This window comes from Tenebrio molitor, chromosome 3 (genome assembly GCF_963966145.1).
Source record: "Tenebrio molitor chromosome 3, icTenMoli1.1, whole genome shotgun sequence".
NCBI classification, from domain to species: domain Eukaryota; kingdom Metazoa; phylum Arthropoda; class Insecta; order Coleoptera; family Tenebrionidae; genus Tenebrio; species Tenebrio molitor.
This window is the reverse complement of record NC_091048.1, coordinates 20,470,526-20,495,647: the sequence shown is the minus strand read 5'-3', so window position 1 is coordinate 20,495,647 and position 25,122 is coordinate 20,470,526. Positions and strand designations below refer to the sequence as shown.

At 33.6% G+C, this 25,122-nt stretch overlaps 1 protein-coding gene across 3 annotated transcripts; it reads right to left on the bottom strand.

Moving 5' to 3' along the window:
- Positions 1 to 6,682: 6,682 nt before the first annotated feature.
- Positions 6,683 to 25,113, bottom strand: LOC138125577 (aromatic-L-amino-acid decarboxylase-like). Of its 3 annotated transcripts, none has more exons than XM_069040978.1 (9): positions 25,018 to 25,113; positions 9,774 to 10,090; positions 9,363 to 9,722; positions 8,771 to 9,310; positions 8,555 to 8,720; positions 8,428 to 8,498; positions 7,139 to 7,338; positions 7,006 to 7,089; positions 6,683 to 6,896 (listed from the first exon to the last, which is right to left on the bottom strand). In XM_069040978.1, the coding sequence occupies exons 2-9, from the start codon at positions 10,086 to 10,088 to the stop codon at positions 6,743 to 6,745; spliced, it is 1,890 nt and encodes a 629-aa protein (XP_068897079.1). In that variant the 5' UTR covers positions 10,089 to 10,090; positions 25,018 to 25,113; the 3' UTR covers positions 6,683 to 6,742. The 3 variants fall into 3 exon arrangements, with proteins under 3 accessions (XP_068897079.1, XP_068897077.1, XP_068897078.1); XM_069040976.1 differs by having other exon boundaries at positions 24,775 to 25,084; XM_069040977.1 differs by lacking the exon at positions 25,018 to 25,113 and adding an exon at positions 21,451 to 21,804.
- Positions 25,114 to 25,122: the final 9 nt, after the last annotated feature.

Below are 25,122 nucleotides of genomic sequence, written 5' to 3'. Positions count from 1 at the left end.
ATTTATGTATTAAGGGTATAATCAGGAGATTATGGCGTGAGGGAATGTTTAAAGCCCGAAGAACGAGGGCTTTTAAATTCCCGAGGGCCATAATCGACAATTATTTAAATTAATTAAAGTTATCCAAGATATGTAAATACGATCTTGTGCATTTTATTATCAAAGTAATGATAAATGTAAACAATATTTTTTTTATAAAAGATAAAAGAAAACGGCGCCGGCGGCTCCACAAGCTGCCCAAAATGGCCATGAATTTTTGCTGGGCAAGATTGCGACACGTTTTCCGGGAACTTTATTCATTTGACACAAAAATTAAATATATGGCATCGAACAAAATCCCCTTCGCTATCGTTGTATTGAGGCTTTTTTTCATAAATGCAAAATTTTCAAAAATGCGATTTTTGCCATTTTTTTATAAAAGAATGGATTAAAAACGTAAAAATTAATTTACCGAAAAAACCTGCGTACGATGATAGCTACTTGTTTTCTGCATATGTAGACCAAATATGAGCTTAATCGGTTCAATACAGTGCTCTATCAGAATGTGTGTTGCAGTTTTAAAGACGATTTCAAGAAAATCGCGTTCAAAATTTTGCAATACAATTACTTGAAAGTGGTTATAGCTAAGTTCAAACCCTTCAAAAGTACTGAAAATGAATTAATTGCAGAAAATCCTTCTACAGGGTGAATTTTACATTCCCCTGGATTAAAAGGTAGAAGATCCCCTGAAAATGCGTGAAACATTTTTTGTTCAATTGCAACTACAATTTTTTGTCGAAAGGATCTAATATGAGTGTATACATCAGGCAGCAATTAGTTTTATCCTTGTAATTTTAAATTAAGATCATTCATATACATATTTAGTTAAATTTGCGCGTAACTACAGTATGTTGGTATAATGAGCTAGCTAGGTCTTGGCCTTTGGAGGAGTCAGTGTGGCCCTTGGGCTAAAAAGTTTGGAGACCCCTATAAATAGTAATTTGTATTTATTTGATTGATTTGAGAGCACGTAAATGGATTAATTCAAATTGTCAAATAGAACGTAACTGATAAACAACACTCTCATAATGATAACATAACTCTACATTTTTAATTTTTCACTACACAGCGTTACCAGTTGCAATTTTGGGTTAGAATGCTATTTTGGTATAGATAGACTATAGATCAAAATTCTATAGCGTTGTCACGTTTATTTTCGATGTAAACTGCGGTGTCGGTGGATCTTCTCCCGAGCGATCATTTAAAAAATAAATCGAGTTTGCTTTGGAGCCTATGCTATAGCATGGGTTGCCATAGGTAACACGCCGACTCGATTTATTTTTTAATTGATCGCACCGTATATCTTTAGTATAAAATTATATGTTGAAGAAAGATCGTATTAGTTTACAGGCTGTTCCAGAACATCCCAGAACTGGCGTACATCCCGTTAACCACGTGCTGCGCTCTTTCTGCTGAGAAAGATTTCACTAGAATTTTTTTGTTTAACCTTATAGTTTTTAAACTACAGCAATTTTAAGTCAGCCAATCACAACAGAAAGATTACAGATAAATCTACCGTGAGCTGTTGTTTCCTAGGAAACGTTGGATTGAATTAATATTTGTCTACGATGATTGGTTAAATTAAAATCGTTGTAACTTAAAAACAAAAAGATTTAAACCATTTTTTTTGCAGAATCCATTTCGGAATAAATATTTGCATTTGCAGTTAACGGGATGTTCTGGGACACTCTGTATTTATATCGAGCGATCAAATTAATTTGTAATCGAGTAATCCATGGATTCGAATCCGTATGTCTTTTGCTTTCTAGCCTGTGTTTCAAGCTGTGTTTATTGGAACGTGGCGTTCAAGTAACGACATACGATTTCAGATTCATGGATAACTCGATCACAAATTAATTTGATCGCTCTTTATCTGTCAAGATTGTCACAGTAGGCTTTGACACAATGAGTTGTGTTACAAATCCAGATGTGGAAATGACTATTTCAAAAATTTTGAATGAGCTATGAGTTTTTAGATTTTTTTTAATTTGAAAAATGAAGAAAATTCTCGCTGTTGAGCACATTTCGGTAATGTTTACAAAACCATTAAACATACATATGTAATAATTAACTTATAACGATTTTAAATTCTTATTCGACCTTGGCCATCGTTAAAATGCAATTTACTAAGTTAATATTATGTAATGGCAGATCATTTTGCTTTATGTTCTTTTAGAAACAACACGGCTTAGCAGAGAAAGTATTTTTTTAAATCGTTTGCATTTTCAGGCTGCGATGAGTCACCCAAAAAATACATACACACTGTGACACAGTACGTTCCATTGGCATGAAAACCGTTGCCAATAAACATTTTGTGTAAATAAAAGCCTCTTTAACAGGTGGCTAATTTCTTAGAATGTTGTTAGCCACTTATGGTTGAAAGTTTAATTCTGAAAGCTAGAAGGTACTTATGTGTATTTAATTTTTGGTAAATACTGCAGCATTAAAACGTAGACATTTGTTCACTTTCATTGTTCTATTTAAATGTACATACCACATTAATTTAAAAAAAAAACTAGATTTAAAGATTGTTTAAAGTAGACTTGTCTGAGTCTGACCAGAATCAAAGATTTGTCTTGGACTAAAACATTTTGATTTTGTTAGTGCTATGCATGGCATGACACACAAGAACGTTCCAAGAAATTTAATTTTAGGGCAAACATTTTTTTGTCCAACCCATATTGATTTAATAGAAAAGTATATATTTTTGAAAATAATTTTTAAAAAGGTTAATACGGGAAGTAGGAAGAAATGTGTTCTTGAACTCTTGCGTCAGACAGGATAGATTGTTCCACAGATATTTAATAATTAATTAAAGTTATAATGACTTGTTTGATTTATATTTTTGTTTCAGGATGGGTTTAAGTGTGTCATTATAATTTGGCAATGAAGCTAAGTTTAGTTATTATAAAATAATTACGTAAACGCCATAATTTTTTCGATCATTTCTGCAAAATATGAGTTTGCATCTTTCATTTACTCTATTGTATATTTTATCTAGTTGCAAAACCTGGAGACCACCGCAACTGAACCAAAAACGACTGTAATTTGTCAATTACCGTTCACGTTTACATTTTTACATCGAGTCTGGCAATTATCTTGAGAAATCCATTATCGTAAATACATTCACGTGACGTCATCTGTCTTTACTGTGGATTCCCCAGCACCGCTGTTTCTTCACGACCTGCGATCTTGTGCAAAACGGAAACATCCGCCATATAATTACTTTTTTCCACATACATGTACAAAAAATTCTGCGAGACTATTAAATTGTAATTTGTTATTATTAAAACAGTATACAAACAATCAAAAAAACCGTATCTAATAATTTATGTACACACGAGATGTGCGAAAAAAACCCAAATGAAAGTGATTTTCCATTGTTCGTTGAACAATGTGGTGCAAATTTCTTCAAAATCAACGGTAATTAAAAAATATGAATAACCAAATTAGCGAGCTCTTTTGAAAGTCGTTGAACTAGAAATTGCAGGATCTCCGTTAAAAACCGTGACAAATACATAAATGCAGTGTCATTTTTGTTTAATTTGTAACATATTGACATTGCGGATACAGAACCTTTGTTCGTAGCCGATATTATCTGGCAAATTGCTATGTCGAAAACTATTCTAACGTGAATGGTAAATCCGTTTTTTTCCACAACTTCCGGGTGGAGACGGAACAGGACCTAAGAATTCGAGCGATTTTTGACGAAAACAGGCTTGACAACAAAAAGTACGTAACAGTTTCTATTTATAGATCCGCATTTATTTTTAGTTCCAGTTAATTGATTCTGTTTATAACAAATCATTAACCAGTACAGGTACCCAAATACTAACCTGGTTAAACGCTCGTTCTCTTTACACCCACCTGAAATCATAAATTACGATATTGTTTCCACTACCTATTTTATCAGATATTTTGAATTGTTCAAATATTTTCCAGCTGGTAAGTGCGGAAATTAATTATCCTTGTTTAAACAAATAATCCTGTAAACTTCCACTTAGCACTAAGTGCTACCTATGTAGTGCAGGTTGATGGCACTATACTACAAAAATGAAGAAGTAAAAGTTTAATGACTTTTTCATGTCAATAGACACCTGTGCATCATGATTTTTGGCAGTCTTCTCTACTTTATAGCACATATTTACTTACTACTGTATTTCTCTACTGTTATTTGATTTATTTTTTAATTGTCAGTTGTAGATGATCACATTTGTTTTGATAATGACACAGCAATTATTTCCGTTATTGCATTATTGCACGTAGGTACACATGACGTATACCTGAAACGTTTCGTAGTTGGACTTCAAAATTTACTGTTTACATGGATTCTAAATTTATTAGGAGTCGCAAACGTTGAAAATGACTTGAATAAATATACAAAAGCATAATATAAGCTATCTCTGTCAAAACGTGAGGAGCTAATTCCGCGATGATTGATTATTTTAGTCCATCGAAATCAAAATCGAGATTTCTCTAGCACATGTTGAATTTATTTAAAAAACGACCGTGAAAATATAAATAGTTGTGTGAATACACGAAGATAAATTTCTTAAGTTTCATCATCTTCCTTGGCTGTCTGAAAAAACCACATCATTATTAAAAAAATCTTGAGTGTTATTTTTGACTCGTGCCGAGATGTCTGCATTAAAAATGTGTCATGACCTGGTCAAGTTCCTGAAATTTGAAAAAAATGGTCTATCGGGTGTTCATTTAAATTTATCCTTAAAGTAGGCGTTGAAAAGTCGAGTTTGTAGCTCAGGAAACATCTTGGAAGGAACTGCATTTCCAAATTGGAAATAAACTTAAGATTTATTATCAAATGAGCTTGAATACAATTCTATTAATTGTGACAGTGAAGGAGATGTAGAAACCATTGAAAATATAATTAGTGATGAAACTTTCTTTGACTTTTAATTTTTTAATTGATTGTAAATTTTTAAGACAAAATTCGGACAAATTTTCCCTATTCATAGGCGTTGGAAATACAAGGATATAGGGTAATTTCCATCCTTTTGATTTCACCTTCAAAAGTAATTTACGCAGAATTATTTTGTGTAAAGGATACTCCACAATTTTTTCCTAAACTTTTTTCAGAATCACCCTGTATAAAAAAATTGCATATTTTGAAAGATCTCTTTAGCTTCTGTCCAACAATCAAAATATTTTTTAACCAAAAATTAACAACATAAATTTTTGGAATTTAATTCCTTACTGTAGGTACACTCATTCGCACTGTAACAGTTGAAGGCCATTAGATCAGTTCCATTGGTTTTTCAATTTTGTTTATACATACATATAATATTTTTTTTTTTACTTTAATAAAGGAAAATGTTTTTAACCACTAAAAACAAAAACAAAAAATAAAATACATTCACGTTGTTTTGGCATAATGGAAGGCCATGGAAATTTTGCATTTAATTTGATGGTAAAGCTGTCTGCGGAATTAGGTTGTGTTTTTCTAAGTCTGAGGTTATAAATAGCGTCAACGTCTAGTGCATTGTTGTCAGTTTTACTAGTTTGCAATAAGTATCGCGGGAAATTCTGCAACATGTTACCTATGTCCATTTTGATAGGTGTGTCCAACGTTAAAAAAATAAATCATCACCTCTCATTATGCCAAAACGACGGTGAATGGTGCTAATATTGTATGATTTTGTGACTCAGAAAACCTCTTGGGGGAACTGGATTTACAAATTAGAAATAAACTTAAAAATTTATTATCAAACGAGCATCAAATACAATTCTATTAATTGTGATAATGAAGGAGATGTAGAAAGCACTGAAAATGTAATTAGTGATAGTGATGAAACTTTCTTTGACTTTTAATTTTTCTTAATTGATTGTAAATTTTTAAGTGTAAGTAATTAATTCTTTTAAGTGATGTTTTTGATAGTACAGAGTTATTCTAAATGATTGTAGTCGAAGTAGGCCATGCCCATGTTATTACGTTTTTGCCGCTTTCATGTGAACTGTCAGTTGTGTTGCTGTCACTGTCATTTTTTAGGTGAAAAGTACGGTGATGAGGATTTTATTTATTTTTGTTAAATTAACGATTGAATCCAGAAATATTGAGTTGTTCTACAATCACTTTATTGAGTTGTTTTGCACCCAATTTAACACATCATTTTGATGATTTTTTTATGTGGAGCGGCAACCATAAATTTTACATTCAGTTTTCACGCCTACTTTGACTACAATCATTTATAATAACCCTGTATTATAACAACGAGAACTTCTTCTCAGAAATCTTTTATTGGGCAATGGAACATTTATGTAAGTGGTGAATTCTTTAATGAATTATTAAAATTGACTTTTGTTTAGTTTATTGTTCTTTAAACTTCGGAATAATTTCCGAATGGGTTCGAAGTAGATTTTTAAATCACCTAGAGTTTTGGCCAGGTGTTTTGGAATCCGAATCACTATTTTGCAATAAAAAATAATTGGAAATTTTCGGGTACAAAAGCTGTGTGGTGTTTCCATTACAGATGACGCAAGTACATCTTGTGATGTATTTGGTGGTGAAAATCTGAAACATCTCAATCGCACCGCACATTATTTACGACCCATTAAATTTAACTTGGAGTAAATGCAAAATTAATGGGACTTTTTACCGGAAGGATGGCACATAAACGTTGCACTGTTATTACTTTGCAAGCCTAATTTATTACAATAATCGAGAGGGAAGCGTTACAGTAAGATTTTAGCGACTTTCATGGTTCGATTGCTGTTTTCTGTTGAAGACGGGAGACCGTTTGGGCGACTTGGTGATATCGCCCTCCGGCGAGGGCGTCTGGCCGCCATTGGCGCTCTTCCCAGCCGTCTTCAGTCGGACCTTCGTGTCGAGATGCCGGAATCTGAAACAAAACCGCGACGAATGCAATCGAAGAGAAAAAATTCCGCCGCGGTCGTGAGCGGGATAACGATATTTCCAGGACCCGTCCGGAATACCAACGACGTACTTACCGAATCGGCACGTCACTAGCCGATCCATCTTCAGCTATGCCCTGGAAGAGAAATGCCAGAGGCCAACTTATCCAAGAGGCGCTCCTGCAACAAAATCATTAGCCCGAAATTCGATTAGCATCGAGCGGATTACAGAGGCGGTTGCACCGTGACGTTGCCATCAGGTGATTCCGCAGTCTCGGTGAGGTGTCTTCGGGTCGAAGGCAGAGCTTTGGCTATCGAGGGATTGTAGATCTTAGGGTCGCTGACCATACGCACGAAGAACGATCTCTTCTGGGCCAGAGTTTCTTTTTTCTTCCTTTCCAACAGTTCAAACACCTCGTCTTGCTGTTCCTGCGAAACGGGTCGGCTTAATTTCTACCGGAATATTTAGCGCGAATTTGAATTATTTTAATTGATGCGGTCCTAACGGGAAAGTAGAAAACAAACACAATTGAATCGCACAAATTTGCCACTAATGACTATGATAATACACTTTTACTCGCACAGCTTCCAACATTGGAATTTTTGTCTTCTCAAATTAGGATCAATTGATCCAAGCGTTTCAAACGAAATCTGACAGCTATAAATATAAATTACTTCATCTTCATTGTTATGGTAAATGCGTTCCATCCTCGACCATGAATCATGCCATTTGACTTTTTCATTTTTTTTTCGTGATATATCTGGTTTTAATCATTTTGTATATTATTTTATAAATAAAAAACGTCATTGACATTGTAACCATGTGCTCGTATAATTTTAACAATTCTGTGACATTTTTTTTTTCTAAGCACTGATTACGCAATTATTTTTAAATTTTAAGCTATTGCAAAAACTGTATTTTAACCTTTAAAACAACTCTTATGATATAACTCCTAAACTAGGTAACTGATTGATACGATTAAGAGCGATCGGATAAAATGCATTGTTTGAAAATTATGCAATTACAATTTCATGTGTTAACAATTAAAAAAAAAAATCAATGCGGATTTCCCAAAAACCACACTTAAAAGAGACAAGTATGAGCACATCTTTAGTTATTTGTGATTGTTTGTTCTAGTGTTTTGTATTTACTTTTTTTGAATAACTGTATAAAATGTAAGATTTATTTCACTTTTACTTCTAAATCGAAGACATTCCTGAATTTGAATCAGTTATTTCTTTTGTAATTTTGGAATAAAAATAATAGGTACTGGGGGAATTTTCGAAATAGGTAAAAGTCGTTTTTTTCAAAAGAATTCAACTTTGTAAGACCTTGGGATAAACCAGGAATAATTTAGTGTATGTTAATTTAAGTAGAAATTGAAGTGGAAACATGTTATAACCAAAAGCAGCGTCATTTTCGAGAAATCTGTTTACAAGATGGCAAAAAATCAAATATTTGCATTTTTATCTAACATCATGTTATAAAAGACAAGGATTGTGATCAAGATGACTTACCTGTTCCTTTTCAACTGCTTGACTGTCTAGAAGTTCTTCGGCGAATTCTTTAATGACCTTCCAGGCATAATCTACAGGGGACAGAATTATAAAACAATAATTTCATTTCTGTTTGTATCTTTGATACCTATATCGGCCTCGTTGGCATTTTGTGCCACCACGCAGAACCTAATAACATACTTGTCGTTCACATTGGCAGGAACCATGTGCAACTTCCCGGAAGCGTTGATGTTGCACAACAGCTTCTCATTAATCTTATCGGACCCTTTTAATCGAAAGCAGACGAGCCCCAACTGAAAACAGTCCAAATGAAAACTTGAGTCTTTCTTGTGGTCTCGCGTACCTTGACGTCATTACAAATCTCGAATCGTTTGTCTTTCAGCACCAAAGATTCGAATATCTTGGCTAGTTTGATGTGATGTCTGATATAACTCTGCAGTCCGGAAATTCCGTAGCTCCGCAAGACAAACCACAATTTCAGAGATCTGAATCTTCTGCTCAATGGGACTCCCCAGTGTCTGTAATCGATGGTCGCGTCTGAATAACCGTGCTGGAGATAAAGCGGATCTACCACCAATGCGGATGTTAATCTGATTCTGTCACGGACCCACAACGTCGAACAATCGAAATTAGTCAGCAACCATTTGTTAGAATTGGTGTTAAAAGAATCGGCGTATTCGATACCGGCAAGGAGGTATTTCAGTTCGGGACAAATGAAGGAGTTTCCAGCGTAGGCGCCGTCAACGTGTAACCACACGCACGCGAATTTTCGACAGACGGGACCTATCTCTTGTAAATTATCAAAAGAGCAACAAGAGGTGGTTCCCAAAGTTGTCGACACAAAGAACGGGATCAGACCCATTGTTTCGTCTTCTTCCATAGCCTGAAATAGCAAGGTACTGAGTGTTTTTGAAAGTATTTTTGCAGACTGGTACCATCATCAAAGTCGACCCTCTGAGCGAAGATTTCTCGTCGGGTTCCAGTATGCGGAGTTTTACGAAACAAATCATAGCTGCTTTCTCGACGCAAGAGTGAGCTTCTCTGGAGCAGTAAGCCATCAGTTTCGACAAGAGCAATCCTTCCTCTACGAATGGGTGTTGCTGTTTCAATCTCTTCAAAGCTTGGGCCCTTGCTGCCAACATGGAAACCAAAACGCATTCGCTCGCCGACGTCTGGATCACTCCACCTCCTCGACTTCCTTCTTTGAGAGCCAAAAACTGATCTGGCAGGCCTATCGCCTTACCCAACCAATCCAGAACTATAGTTTCCAGTTCTGTGAGAGCAGGACTGGCTGCCTGCAATGTCGACAGCATGAGGAGAAGGTTTAAAATCGAGGGTGACAGTACCCATGAAAAGCCAATGCAGCCCATGCCGCTTGACAGCATGTCTCCCAGAATCGAAGGGAACGAGTTGCCAGACGGAAAATAGGCGTGAAAGCGTGGATGTTGCCAGTGAGTCACTCCCGGCATTATTTTGGTCTCCACGTCGGCCATTATCGAGTCCCAGTCTTCAGGATTGTGAGGTGCATCCTCCGGTAGGAGTCTGCGGAGATATCCGGGCTCGATATTCGGTGTTACTCGTCGAGTGTGCAAGTTTTCGTTATAGTTACAAATGTAATCGATCATGTCTTTTCCTTTTGTCCTGAATTCGTTACAGTCCATTTCTAAATAAAGAATGTTTTACTGAGTCTTTAGTCGAGGTCAGTACGTGATGTTTTCCACTTTGTGGCGTTTCAGGGATATTTAATGGAATTGTTTTAACAAGAATGCACCACTAATTAAAAATAATGCCATGAATTAGTTTAAATTATCTACCGGTTTCATATTTTTAGCTGCAAAAGCGCTTTGTATGCAACCTACTGCACAAGTGAATTTTGTGTTGCCGATCGAAAATTTAACCGGTAGTGGGGCGTATTCTATAATTTTTAAAAGGGCGTTAAAATTTCAAGCCCTGATTGGTCATTACTATGACAACTTAATTTAACTACCTTTAAAATTTAGCGGAGCAGTTACAGAATACGCCCCAATACTGGTTAGCTGTGCAGTTTCGTAAAGTTTGAGATAAACGTCATTCATTTCGTTAAATGAAACTGAAAAAACGAAACGTTTTTGGGAAAATGTTTATTGTCTGCATAAACGCGCAACGGCAAAAGCAATTTTATTAGGTAGGTACATATAAATCAGGATCATGATTGTTTTCTTATTGTTCGAATACATTTTAATCGTCGTATTTTAAGTTTTTCGTAAATGTCAGTTGTGACAAATAAAATTATTGGAAGTAAAGCCAAGTTAACTTTGGGGATGTATTGTGGGTTGCATTTTCAATTCCGCCGGCCTCATTATCACTCTTAAACCACCTGTATTTTTACACATTCAGAGCATTCAATGAAATTTTTAGATTTTTCATGCTTCATATACTAAGGAGTAGATTCACGAAACTCAGAGTGTTTGCGAAATCGTTAACGAAAGGGCAAATACAATGCTTCAACAATATCAGTTGTCATGGTTTTGAATTTGCAATGTCTTATCGAGTCTTACCGGGTTTCGTGAATGACCCCTAGTTTTTTAAGGATGCAAATTTTTATAAACAATTATAGTCGAATGCAAAAAAAAGTAGACAAGAAGTTTTCGGTATTAGAAAAGCCACATTTATACAATAACATTTTGAGGAAAAACAATTACAGGAGATTGTTTTTGTCTACTTTTAATGCATTCGATTGTATTAAAAAGGTCATGTTCTTTTCTGTTTTTATACAAGTGATTCAGGAGTAATAATGAGCCCGCCGGAATTGAAAAGGCAACCCACAATACATGTACAATTCCGTCGTGCTCATTAATAGTCCTGAATCAGCTTGTATCTAAACAAAATAAAAGAAGATAATACCTTCAAGATTTTCTTGCAAAAGAAATAAGACTAACCTGACCTTACTTGACTTGACTTTTTTGTTGGAAATTTACAAATGATGTAATAAGGTTCGATAAATTGTTCCTTTATCTGCCGTTATTTTCGCTTTAGAGACGAATTAAGGAAAAAAACGCAAAACTTCAACAATTTTTAAAAATGGCGCAAACAATTATTATTGATCTAAAATGTCCGCGCAAATGCATCATATGGTCTAATGAATCGATATGTATGGTTCAGATATTGGTTTTTTCTTTTAGAATTAATGCAAGTGATTATATGGACTCCGTCGTAGATTGACTGGACTATGGGGCAAAGTGGAACAGGGCACAGTGAAACATGTTTTACATGATGAATATGACATCAGTTATTTGGAAAATGTATATAATCTGAAGGATTTAGCATTCCATTGGAACCAGATATGGCAAATGTTTCAAAAAGGATATGGAAGTCGTGTTAAAGCCAATAAAATATTTTGAGATCATTTAATTTGGATTAATTTTTGTTTTAGTTGTTAAGAAAGCTGATTTTACATCATTTTGACTTAATTAGAGAAATTTCATGGCTTACTGGAGTTTTTCAACGATTGTAAACTGTTTTTAAATGTAAGCCTATGTTTTTTTTTCTAAATCTAAAAGAGTTTTTTCTTCTAAGTTCAGTGAGGTATGAACGTCTCTCAAAATTATAAAAATTAAAAAATACATTAAACTTGATCACTTTTTATATTCTCAATAATTATTTGTGTTAACAGATTTTTAGATTAATATTTTTCAACGATGAAGTAGATATGATTCATAAATAAAATAAATAAAATAAATACAATAAATAAAATTAATAAAATTAATAAAATCAATAAAATCAATAAAATCAATAAAATCAATAAAATCAATAAAATCAATAAAATCAATAAAATCAATAAAATCAATAAAATCAATAAAATAAAATAATACATTTTGAAATTCAAAGAAAAATCTTTTGAATTGCAAGTCTGCGAAGAACGTCGTTCTGACTAGCCAGAAGAAAATTCGGTCTATAAAAGAACAACATTTGCGTAAAAACAGTTCGTTGGATAACCTGTACGGACTTTTTTATAGGGTTGCTTAAGAGATAAAGTTTACATAGCTCCAACAGAAATTCTTAGGATTTCAAGCATAAATTGATCGAATCTCAAATACAAATTTCTTCCAACATAATACCCAGTGCCGGTTTTAGAATTAATTCGCCCCTAGGCAATATTTTCGTGCGCCCCTCAGAACAAAACAAGAGAATCACGGAAATAAATGAAAATCATCTTAAACTTTTTTATTTTTTATCATTTTAAAGAAAAACTAGAATAAACAAATAAAATTCAAATTCTAAACAAAATATGTACAGTTGGGGCCGTTGAAAACTCAGACACTTTGACAACGCCAAACTTTTAGCTTTGTAAATGGTATTGAAAGTGACGTTTCTCAAAATGTCACTCAAACATTAGAGATTTTTTTCACTGTTCTAACATTTATTTTGAAGATGCAAGGCTAACTTAATTTTTTTAAATGGCACGGGGAGTCAAATTTTTTTGAAAAGAGTATTTTTTGTGAATACAGTAATGCAACACATGTCCACATCGCCGCCATTTTGAAAATCTTTTTAGCATTAAAAATTATGTATTATAGCGCTTAAACTTTTTTTTTTTTATTAAAATGTATTCTGTTTCAGTTAAATGTCTTATTTTTACACTTATTATTGACTTGTATTTACTTTTTGGTCAAAATATAGGCGGCAAAGAACTGACTATAGCTAAAAAGACCACATTTCCAAGGCTAACTAAATTTGACATTTTTTCAAATTTTTTAATTCGATAATTTTTCGTAATGTTTAGATTAAATTAAGATATCCATGTGTTACATCACTAAATCCACAAAAAAATACTATTTTTAAAGATATTAAATTTGACCCCCATCCCATTTAAAAAAAAATCAAATTAACTTTGTATCTTCAAAATAAACGATGTTAGAAAACTGAAAATGATAGAATTTAAACATTTCTAACTATGTGCCAAATTTCAACGAGTTCTCCTAAACCATTCTGAAAATATTTAGCTGTGTCCATACTTTTTATGTATCAAATAGAACCTTCTCACATTTTATAATTTTGAATTTTAAACATTTCAAGACATTTAATATATTTTACAAATTTCGATTTTTCATTTTTGCATTTTGACAATAATTAGCAGTTCTTCTATTTCTTAAAGTTTGCACATCCATTATTAGACATTAGAGTTCACATATTCAAGTTAGATGTTCGGAACTTTTCCGACCGCACTTTTCATGATTTTTTTATATAATTTTTAGTGTCAAGGTCACTACCAGATACTTGTCTCATTGAATCAAAGTTTATTTGACGTTGTAATTTTATTAAGCAGAAGACTGCATTTCATTTCAAAAAAGACAAATGTAATACCTTGTTTTCTTTAGTACTTCGGAAATACACAGAATGTATTAGTTTTAAGTTTATTCGCAACAGAAACATAAGATAAGTTACAAGGTCCCTGTAAAGGAAAGCTTTCTTAATAAGACCAGAATAAGTGTTAATTGATAAGGTCATTAATGTGAACTGGTTCTGCAATTTCTTTTTTATCAAATCATTTAGAGGAACCGTTTTTCGATTCTATGAATCAGCGCACAACACTAGCAGAGCATCTCTTATTTTTATTACTGTTGGTGCAAAGATCAGAATAAACCAAGTTATTTAATTCCCACGGAATTAGATCTTTTATTTTTCTTGCTTCCGACGTTTAAAGAAATCTGAGAACTTGTCCCGGCAGCTGGACAAGTCTAAACCAGCTCAAAAGAAAGTTGCCTGGCGCCCATTTTTTTGAACCCACACCCTATGCCCCGAAAACCCTCTGAGAGCCCGGTGCTGTCACTGGCCAATTTTTGGTCATAAAGTTAATTATTCAAATGTAAATGACACTCGCAACAATTTAATTTACCAATGATTTTAATTGAAAAAAGCCGAAAATTTGTAAATTAAGCTAAGTTTAAGTGTCATGTTGACAGTAAAAAATAATTTCGGTAGTAAAAGCTCTAAAGATAAATACAGTGTGGAACCTTTGCATTACCTGAGGGGGAAACCGTTGAGGGATTATGGTGTACACTCTCAAGGAATTCCAGGAATTAATTGGGATTATTGGAATTATATGGGATTATTTGGGATTATATGGGATTATGTGGAATTATATGGGATTATGTGGAATTATTTGGGATTATTTGGAATTTGTGATCATTTAGAATAGAGATTCCACGGAAATTATGAAGGATTCTATGATGAGAAAATATTTGTAGATACCTATCGTACCATATAATCAACAAAATTTTATAAAGAACGATCAAATTAATTTGTAATCGAATTATCTATGAATCCGAAATCGTATGTCGTTACTTGAACTTCACGCTCCAAAAAACACAGCTTGAAACACAGGTTAGATGTCGCCATATCAATCGCAAAAGACATACGGATTCAAATCCATGGATGACTGGATTACAAATTAATTTGATCTTTCGATATAATATTCTATAACGGGTGACTATTAAAATTTTCACTTAGGGTTGGCTATGGAACATTCTTTGTTTTCCGTTGCACCTTAGACACTGATAAGTTTGACATTATAGTTAACATTATAGGTTATGTTTCAACTGAACTGACTGACATTTGTCGTTCGTTCTTGCGTGTGTCTAAAGTAACAGAAAAAATAAAAACTCGTTCAAAGCCAACTCCAAGTGAAAATTTTAATAGTCACCCGTTATAATTTGAAATTAAACGACATGTCGATGGTCTAATCAGATAGTAGTAAGGGTAAAATTGAATTTTAACAGAAAATGCTTGAAAAGCGACTTAACATCATCTGTGACTTCCGCGACAAACCTCTGTTAACAAATGAGATTTTCCTTCCTTGCCTATTCGGCAGCCAACCATGTGGAAAAATATTCAGAACTACGACATCAATGACTTCTACCTTATCAACAGTGGTTAACTACAGCATAAAGGACATTATGCGAAGATTGGACAGAATTAAGAGGATCAATAGCATTCTATATGGCTTAAAAGAAGTATTTACTTTTCCAAGGGAAGTAAAAAAGCGGATTTCATCAGCTGATGTCAATGTGGAGAGATCTTGGGAGTCAACTACTGACTTTGCATTTAACTGCAAAGCATTTTCCATTGAATGTATAAGAGAGTCAATTGAAAATTGAGATGTCATAAAAGGTACACAGGGGTTAGCCATGACTGTAGAAGAGAACAGCTGGAATATTCTGTCAGTCTCAGTTGTAATGGGGTCCGAGATGGAAACAAATGTTTCCGAGAATGTTTCAAATGATTATGAGATATCAATCGATGGAAATATTGTTGCTTGCACAGAAGAGGCAGATAAAGTTTTTCAATTAGTTTCGGACCTTGGTGACTCGGAACACGATCAGGAACATCAAGAGATGAAAATACTCTCGAATATACTACACTTGAATTTCAGAATGATCTGAATTTCAAAGATTCTTGAAAAATCGAAAAAGAAGACGGTGAGAAAACTTCGAGGAAAACTTATAAAACCGAGCTCCCTTATGTTGGCTTTTAGATGATAGAAAGGGTAGAGTCAGTACAGATCGTCTGCGTCGATTTATAAATAATAGTACGATATTGCTGTCATCCTAGCAGTCATCTAACCGCAAGTCAATTTTCAAGTCGAGTTGTAAGTCGAAAAGCAAGAAAGTTTCTCTGATGAAAGTGACGATGATGCTCTGGATGAGTTCAGCGTATGTATATGCTGACAGTTCAGATGCGGAGACATTTTCTGATTGTCCAGAAAACCAGCCAGCGCAGGGAAAATAAAGCCAATCACTCAATGAAGATGGTGGTATACAGGGTGTTATGTAAGTAATCTGCCACAACGCAACTAGCGTACAGTACCTCTGCAACGAAAAAAAATTATAGGTACAATTTGTTACTGCTCCTCCTCTTACAGGATGTAATTGGAAATATTTAAAGTTGACCAATAAGAGTTTACAAGTGAATTACATAAAAATTTAAGAATCATAGTTAGTTCAGATTAAAAAAGAGTGTCACTTACTTGTCGCATTTGAAATTAAAAAACAGTAGAGGCGTAAATTATGGAAACCAACAACTACCAAAAATAAAACTTCATTAAATTAACTGTTCAAAATGTCTCCCCATGATTTTCAATGTATGCTTGTAAACGCCGCAGTAATGACCCTTTTAAGAAGTTCGGGATCATTTCGTATTTGATTTAATGTATCTAAAATTCTGATCCATAAGTCAGGGCGGTTTTGAGGAACGGTGTTTTAAACGAGAGTGCGATTTGGGTCCGGGGACTTCAGTGCCCATGCTACAGGACCATTTCTACCGATCCAATTGTTGCCATACGCATTATTCAAATAATTAAAAATGTCATGGTGAATACACGGAGAAGCTCTATCTTGCATATACCACATGTTTGTGAAAGTTTCCACTGGAAGATTCTCTCTGTACTCTTCAATTACATTGTGTACAGTGTGGCCAAGAATACCTGCCCAAACATTTATTGAAAAGGGATGTTGTGTATGCCTCGATCTTGTAAGGAAAGGATCATTCCACCGACCAAGTATTTTGCTGAACTTGCCCAAATTCGCAAAGCCTTCTTTATTCGGATATAGTTCCTGACAGCGTCTTACCGCAGCTCGACTGTTTTGTCCAACCGCACCATGTACCAAATGCATGTTTGCATATTATATGTTTGTGAAGGATAGAGGCATTTGCAGGCACAATAATTGAAATACCGATGCCAGTTGACAGTTATGTTTTTTTTGTTTTCTTGAAAAACTTGATACATACATGAATTTTGAATAATTTAGAAACAGCAACGCAATTGGTTATCTTTCACCTACAAGAAATTTTTCACAGAACAAAAAATTCCAATTTATTATAACTCTCGGCATTCTGCATTACTGCAGATTACTTACATAACAGCCTGTATAGGCCAAAGTATTGAAATTATCAATGATGGAATTTTGGAAATTAATTTTTTAAAACGTGGAAGGAAAGCAAAATAAAATTTTTACCTGGCCAAAACTTAAACAAGATGTAGCCACGGTTGATCGTGAATACATTTTTTACGGCCCTGTTAAATTTACCGCCGAAATGGAACTTTTTTATTTAGATGAAATCACATACGCTGAGATTTCTAACAAATATGATAATATCAAATCTCGTATTAAAGTCTAATTATTATTATTATTTAATTCGTTTTTTGTATTGTTTACAAATATGTATTTGAAGTTTATGAATTTTATTTTTGTTGTCTTATTGGTTTGTTTTCCTTGGATCGTGTATAAATAAAATTAATGTTTTGCATGACGGTGGTGTTACGTACGAGTATATTCAACAATAATTTACGTCAAACTCCCCATAACTCCTAGAAATTATGAAGCAATAATTAAGGATTATTTGGAATTATTTGGGATTATATGGGATTATTTGGAATTATTTGGGATTATTTGGAATTATATGGGATTATTTGGAATTATGTAGGATTATATGGGATTATATGGGATTATGTGGGATTATTTGGGATTATTTCCCTAAAGTGGGATTATGGTGTACACTTTTGAGCCAGCGGTTTCCCCCTCGGCATTACCCTTGTAAAAATACCATGGGCCGTTCTACGAAAAAAAGGAAGGCAGTACCCCAACCTCAAAAATACATCAAAATTCCAAATGTGATTTATTGCGAAGGGATGAGATTGGAAATACACCTCAATAATGAAAATGTTTTCTTGCATGGTATACATTTTAATCGTTTGTTAATTCGATTCAATAAAGTGTAATAATTGTCAATTTAATTGATGACTTTTATTGACAGAACTACATGGCTACTTCAAAAAGAAGAGAGCGGTGCAGGAAAATTTACATGTGAAAAAATTTCAAAGCTAACTAGATGATAATCATTTTGTTCCACACTGTAGTATTACCTACATTAAGTATATATATACGAGTATATAGATAGATATATTAGGTTGTCGAACCTAATAATCATCCACGCAGTCTGGGTTTCGCAGAAATGATGAGACAACAAATATTATAGATAACACAATTGCCTAATGCCTAATGTGAATTTAGGTTATGTCATTTCACTTATCTGACTTAAGGCTTGGAATATTCTTTTTTTTTCAGTTTACACACAAATATCAAAATCTCAAAATCTTTCCTATTATCTATTACTTTTTTTTTATACAGACTTACTATGGCGGACAATAAATTTAGGCCGGCCTGTCATTGGCTTGACATCAAAATGTGAAGCTGGCATTATGTTCAATTAACCCCATTTTCGATTTTTGTCATTCTTGTCATCGTGACAGCGATAATCAAAATTAAAATTGGGAAAAGAAGTGTGCACCAGAGAGAAGTGCTACTACAAATCATATGCTAGTGCGTCATGATCAGTAAGTTACGAAAACGGCGAAGGAAACGCTAAACAGCTGGAAAACCTTCAGTTTGACAAACTGACACATCAGTCATAATAACAATAAAATAAATGGTCGCTTGCATTGACTTTTTCGAAATGTCAGAAATTTGCCGGCCTAAATTTATTGTCCGCCATAGTACTAAAAATCACATCCTTCATAACCAATTACTAAAAATGTAGCGTGGATTTTAAAATTTTGGGATGGGGGTGGTCCTTCTATGCGCTGACTCAATTCGAATTTTTGTCGCTTACACTTGATACATAAATAATAATTTTATCATTTAAATTTATAATTAAAGTAGGCCATGACTTTTAAATTAGGTTGGCAACACTGTCGACAACTCGATATGAATTGTCAAAGTGACTCTTCACAATTCAATACAAAATATGAATCAATTGTATCCAAGCCGGAGGGAATACTTTGAACATTTTCTATGATTGTAAGTATTATTTTTAGTGCTTCATTTCTTTTAAACTAACGATTGAACCTGAGAACCCTAAACGTCAACAGTGTTGCAAGACTAATTTAAAAGTCATAGCCTACTTTGATTATAAATTTAAAATGATCTCACGGTATTACTTTAAATATGTACGAGTATGTAATAGTTATTTTCAGACGACCACTGTGAAATATGGCACATTTCACACGGTTTTTCCTTAGTGAAAATTTAAAATTGCAAACGATTTCAACACGAACACGAACGAACAGACTAACCGTGTACAATGAAAAATTTGAGAAATCTGATTGGCCGACAGCTGTGTGTTTTTATATTGTACACGGGCCGATGATTAACGATATCTATCTCCGCGCAACGGCATAATTATTTTGTCCGCAGCTCTGCCGAATGATATTTGAAGTTTGAAGGGATGCCGAATATTAGCGTTTTTTTTTTTTGTGGTCGTCGGAAAAATATCGTGTATACCACGTGTTGAAAATTCGACTTCACACTCGTTTGCTTAAGCCACGCGCCTACGGCTTGTGGCTCAATTCTGCAAACTCGTATGAAATCTTTAATTTTCAACTTTTGATATACAATATACTATTACGGAGGTTTGCACAACGAGATTGAGTATGTGCAATAGGTAATCACAAAATCCAATAACATAGTATTCCATGTGCGGCGCATGAATTTTTATCAACGATCGCTCAGAATGTTTCAAAATCAACACATTATCATTTGTATTGTTTTCAAAATGTAGCAACGCCTTAGCAACTACATAAACAGCAAAAATTCAATTTTCTCTTCTGTGAAAAAACGAATGATTTCTTGAGACAAAAATTTGCCTTTCGACGTAGTGGCATCAGCGTCAATCGTTATTTTAATTCTCGTCCCGGAAATAGTATACCTCCTAGTGCATTTTGATTTCCTTTTTATTTTATTTCACATGACAATTATTATCCATGTAATTTAATCGCCGACATTTCCAAAGCTGACTTGACTACACATTTTTTTGATAACACGATGTTTTTGTACTCAATTATAAACATTGGGAAACAAAACAAGTAATTGCCGTAACGTGAAATTGGAAATTTTAGTAACTATTTCTTGAGCAATGTATATGGTGCTTACCTACTGATTAATAAGCCAAAAGATAAGAAAAACAATATCAAATATCAGGAATAATTGCATCATAGGGTAATAAGTTTACAATGAATGAACTTACACTCAAAACATTAAGTAAATCCTTAAAAATTTGAATGTTTTATCACTAATAATTGTATAATTATTGAAATACATATACAAAATTCTATCTATGCACTATCTAATAGCTGCTAAAAATTTTGAAAGCCTTGTTTTTGAAGTATCAACTCAATCATGAATAATCTGTAAGAAACATATATCGTTTTCGAAAAAGAAGATTTCAAAAAACTTTCTATACAGCCTATGAATCTAAGATTATTTTTATTCAAGTACTAGTCCAGTCCCATTTGTTGAAAGGATTAACATTCTGTTCAACTAAAATTTTTAGACAGAAGTGTCATTGGTCAAGGATTGTAATCCAAATCAGATTATGCATATTTCTCTTTAAATTGAATTTCTTGTGTAATCTGTTACTGTTTAATTCAATATCGTATTATTTTGTATACATTTTTTATAGAATAAATTAAATCTTTTAAACTTTCAATATGTCGTTTACCTAGAAAATTTTTTACTATCGATACCTACTAAGAAACCCACTTGCAAATTAATCAAAATTAAACTACAAGACAATACTGCAAATTATGTTTTATTTGCTGCTATACATGTGTAGATAACATTAACTAATATCATTTATTATGCTAGAAATATATTTCTATTGACTGATATTTATTTATAATTTGTTTTAAGCTGTAAGGTAACAATATGTTAAACAATGTGTGAAAAGTTTAATACAGCGACATACAAATTTACTATACGAGTACCTATAAAATGTAAAAATGGAGCGGATGTTGAAACTGTAAGGAAATTGATAACGCTATACTTGTATATGCAATATAAATATATGCTGATGAAGATTTGATCAGTTGAAGTGGCATTTCCCACGAGACCTATTTACGCAATTTTAATATAATTTAGAAAAGTCGGAGCTTAAGATGTGTCTTTCTGATATTTGGAACAGTTGATTGTATGAAAAAGATATTCCTACCTGTTGCTTCTTTATAACAAACGTTTCGAGAAGCACACGAGTTTCACCACCGGCAGCCACCGTTTAACTCTGAAAATTATTTCTCCCCTAGACCGACGACTTCTTTCCCCAATAATTTTGCATCCCCGACTACAAAAGACCTTCTCCATCTAATTGACTTTTCGCACAGACGTCAAACGTGCAGGAATCTCTCTCCAATCACATCAATTTATAAGGAAGTTCATTTACGCAAAGGGGAAAAATTATTTTTTACAAGCCTACACAACATAATTTAAAAAAAATATCTGGTTGCTTTTCGTAGATGTCAGTGTAAGACGATTTTTTGGCACAAATTTGTGAATTTTAATTGTCCGATATGGACGTTTTGCAAGACGAAGCAATTAGAAAAAGTCTCGAGTGCTGGAAGGAAAACATCAATGGAGCCGCAGAGTTAAATTTCATTTCAGTCCGTCGAATGGAATGGGGTGCATTCCGACGAATTCATTCTTCGCACTCTCGAGTAGGGTACTGGAACGACCTCAATATCATGCCTTCGACATTCTATTAAATTCTTCTATAACGTCATTACTTATGCTGCGTGATAATTTTATCTCTTTTCAACCGGGATATTTTCATTTGGGATTTCACACCAAAACGACAAATATAAACAAGACCGACCCTATTTTAATTTCACAGTTCTACTTCAGATAATTAGAATTTATTCGCGAACGTGGTTTTTCTTTTTTTAGAACTTTTCCAGTGCAAATTGTTTTCCTTTTTTCTATATTTGTCGAGAGGGTTGAGATAAACCCTCGAAAATGAGTTAAAAGGGGTCCCTTGTACAGCTGCTATTTATACCCAAATTTATTTTTATTTTTATACTGTTGACGCAGTGTTTATTGTTATCGAACTTTTTATTTACTAAAAAAATATTTCCTTGAATACACTAATACATTTTCGTACTCGCCAACACTCGTGCTGAAATACGAGTATACCTACTCGTTCAGTAATGTATCACATTCTATACTTGTTCTGCAATTGGATAACTGTCTTGTACACTTACATTTATTCTGATGCTTTTCAAGTTGCTGCATTCTCTGAAGAAAAATTCTTTTGGTAGGTTTTCAAAATATTGCCGTTGTCATGCAGAAGCAATAGTTATTTATTGTATAAGTGTCTTATTAAGCATATAAAACACGAAAGAAAAAGGTAAACACGAGAGCGTTAGCTCGAGCTGTTTACGGTTTTCTTGAGTGTTTTAAGCAAATAAGACAACGAATGCAATACAAAATTTTATCCACAACCAGGTACTATTGCGGGCAAAAAAAGTGAGACATCAACATCATTGTCTTGACTTTTAGTGTGAAATAACCCTTATCTGATTCTAACCCTACTTTGAATTGATCAACGTTGTCATTAAGTATTGTACGTTGTAGGGAATGATTGTAAGTACGCACCTAGTGAATATTTATTTAATGCAAAGTCCCAATCAAAATCACTGAAATTTTGAAACTTCATGACACTTTTGAAAAGATACGTCAATCATTGTTATTAACATTTTTCTCCGCTAGTTGGGGCTAGTTACCAAACGATTTTTTGAGGTTAGTAGAATCAATTTCAATAATGAAAATTGGCATAATGTTACGGCCGTATGGAGTGCAGCAGAAGCTAGATGAAGTTGGCCATGGTTCTGAAGATAAAGATAATTTTTATTATTCTATTAGAGGTTCTACAACAAAAGTAGATGACCTTGGTGTAGAATTTCTTTCATCAGATGAAGAAAATTGAGTTTTGGTTAAGTTTTTGCCCCTAAACTGACAACTGTATGATACGCCCCTGTCAGCGGTAAATTGGAGAACGCGCATCCTATAGAGCATGCATTTTAAATGTTGGGTTTTGTAATAAATCTTGCCTGCTTTGACACTCGTCCGAAACTCAGTGAATCTAAAACTGTGTTCAATATATTCGGGTCCAAAATTAAAGAGTGGTGGGATCGAGATCAACTTTTAGAAGACCAAGTGGAACAATTAATATTTGTTGCCAATACTTGTGAATCATCTAGTGAATTTGATTCAGATGCCGATTAATTTTTTATTTGTTCATGTATTTTATTATTTATTTCTTACTTACTTTAAAATATATATGTAATGCATACTTTACTAATTAATTTAGTAATCTTATTTGTCAAATACGTTATTTAAAATCAACAATCTCTTTAAATTTTTTTGGTCACTGATCACAAAATGTGTTTTAATTTTTTTTTACTTGTGGATATTTTAACGTCTCTTGCTTTTGCTCGTCGATAAGGTGGTGAAAGTACGACATGGTACCAGTTTTATATGAACAGAGGGATTCCTACTTTGCGGTACCCATACAATGAAAATTTGCCGCTTTCGTAATTTATGATGTTTTGAGTTTACAACTTTACCCAACATTTAAAATTAATTCCCTATAGCTCCGCCCTGTTATGTTTCGTTTTGACTTTATTTCTACTGGCTCCAGAATGTGATAGGCTCGTCTACGACTCGCCAGGCATATCCTTCTATCCGCCAGTAAAAACCGTTTTACCATGTTAGTAATGTTAAATACTATTACACGAACTCGATTTTTTTAGTGTGCAAACAGACTGTTACTGCACCCGAGTAATAAATAATGATATGTCGCCATATTATCACTTACTAATCATTTTTGGGAAATTTGCTTTTGATCAATCGACTGTCAAACAATTTTTTTTTGAAGAATTTTGCTAGGAGCTTCACTCTATCGGGATATTGTATATCGGTTCTCTTGCTGGTATCGATATATTGCTTTCAGAAATATTGTCTGGATCAACAATTATGTTTACTAAGTTTATTTCGTCGTCTATGTGTGTCTTTCGTATCGTTTACACACATCTACACTTTTTAATAACATTTATTTAGCCCTAGAAATATTTGACTCCAACAAATTTGAAAAGATATTTTTGGCCTCCTGTGATGGAAACTTTGCAAATACGCACTGTTCACGTCACATGAAACTTTGTTTTTACGGCAACTGTGCGACGGTAAATTTTTCCCACATACTATGCGGCAAAGTAAATAATCTTTGTTTTTAAACTTTAGAAACGTAGAAGAAATACACAATTTTAAATTAATGCAACTCAGTTTCAGGAGAACAATATGTATATATTTTGAATTCAATTAGTTTTAGAAAATAAAATCTAAAAGAAATCAAAATAGCGCCGCCATCTGTCGGTTCCACCTTACATTTGACAATTCTTGGGTGCGTTCGATTAAAATTCGAAAAGTAGTGATTGTTTTTAACATTTTAAATTAAAAAACGTCAGCCAAAAAGCATTATACATACCTTGTGTGTGAAACATTTTGCAACGCTCAGTTTATGAAACACTCCGCTGCGCGTCGTGTTTCAAATTAAACTTCGCGCTTCAAAATGTAACTTCCCACACTCGATTGTAAATAGCTATTATCCCTAAGGTCTTTTATCTTGATTCTAGACAGAGTTGACGTATCTATCTAGATCAAATTTTGCAGCTGCATTTCGTATAGAAGTCACCGAAGAGTCGTTTTCGTATTTTCGTATTCCACTCACTTCGTTTTTGCAAATATTCTCACAAAAACTGCCTTAAGTCACAAACATGAACATATTATTGTAACTATTTAAACCCACGTCAGAATTTGTATACATTACGAAATT

Coding starts and splice junctions, on each gene's coding strand:
- LOC138125577 (XM_069040976.1), bottom strand. Junction 9,311..9,362: donor GAGGGTCGACTTTGATGATG/GTACCAGTCTGC, acceptor TTGCTATTTCAG/GCTATGGAAGAAGACGAAAC. Junction 7,339..8,427: donor AAGCAGTTGAAAAGGAACAG/GTAAGTCATCTT, acceptor CCCGTTTCGCAG/GAACAGCAAGACGAGGTGTT.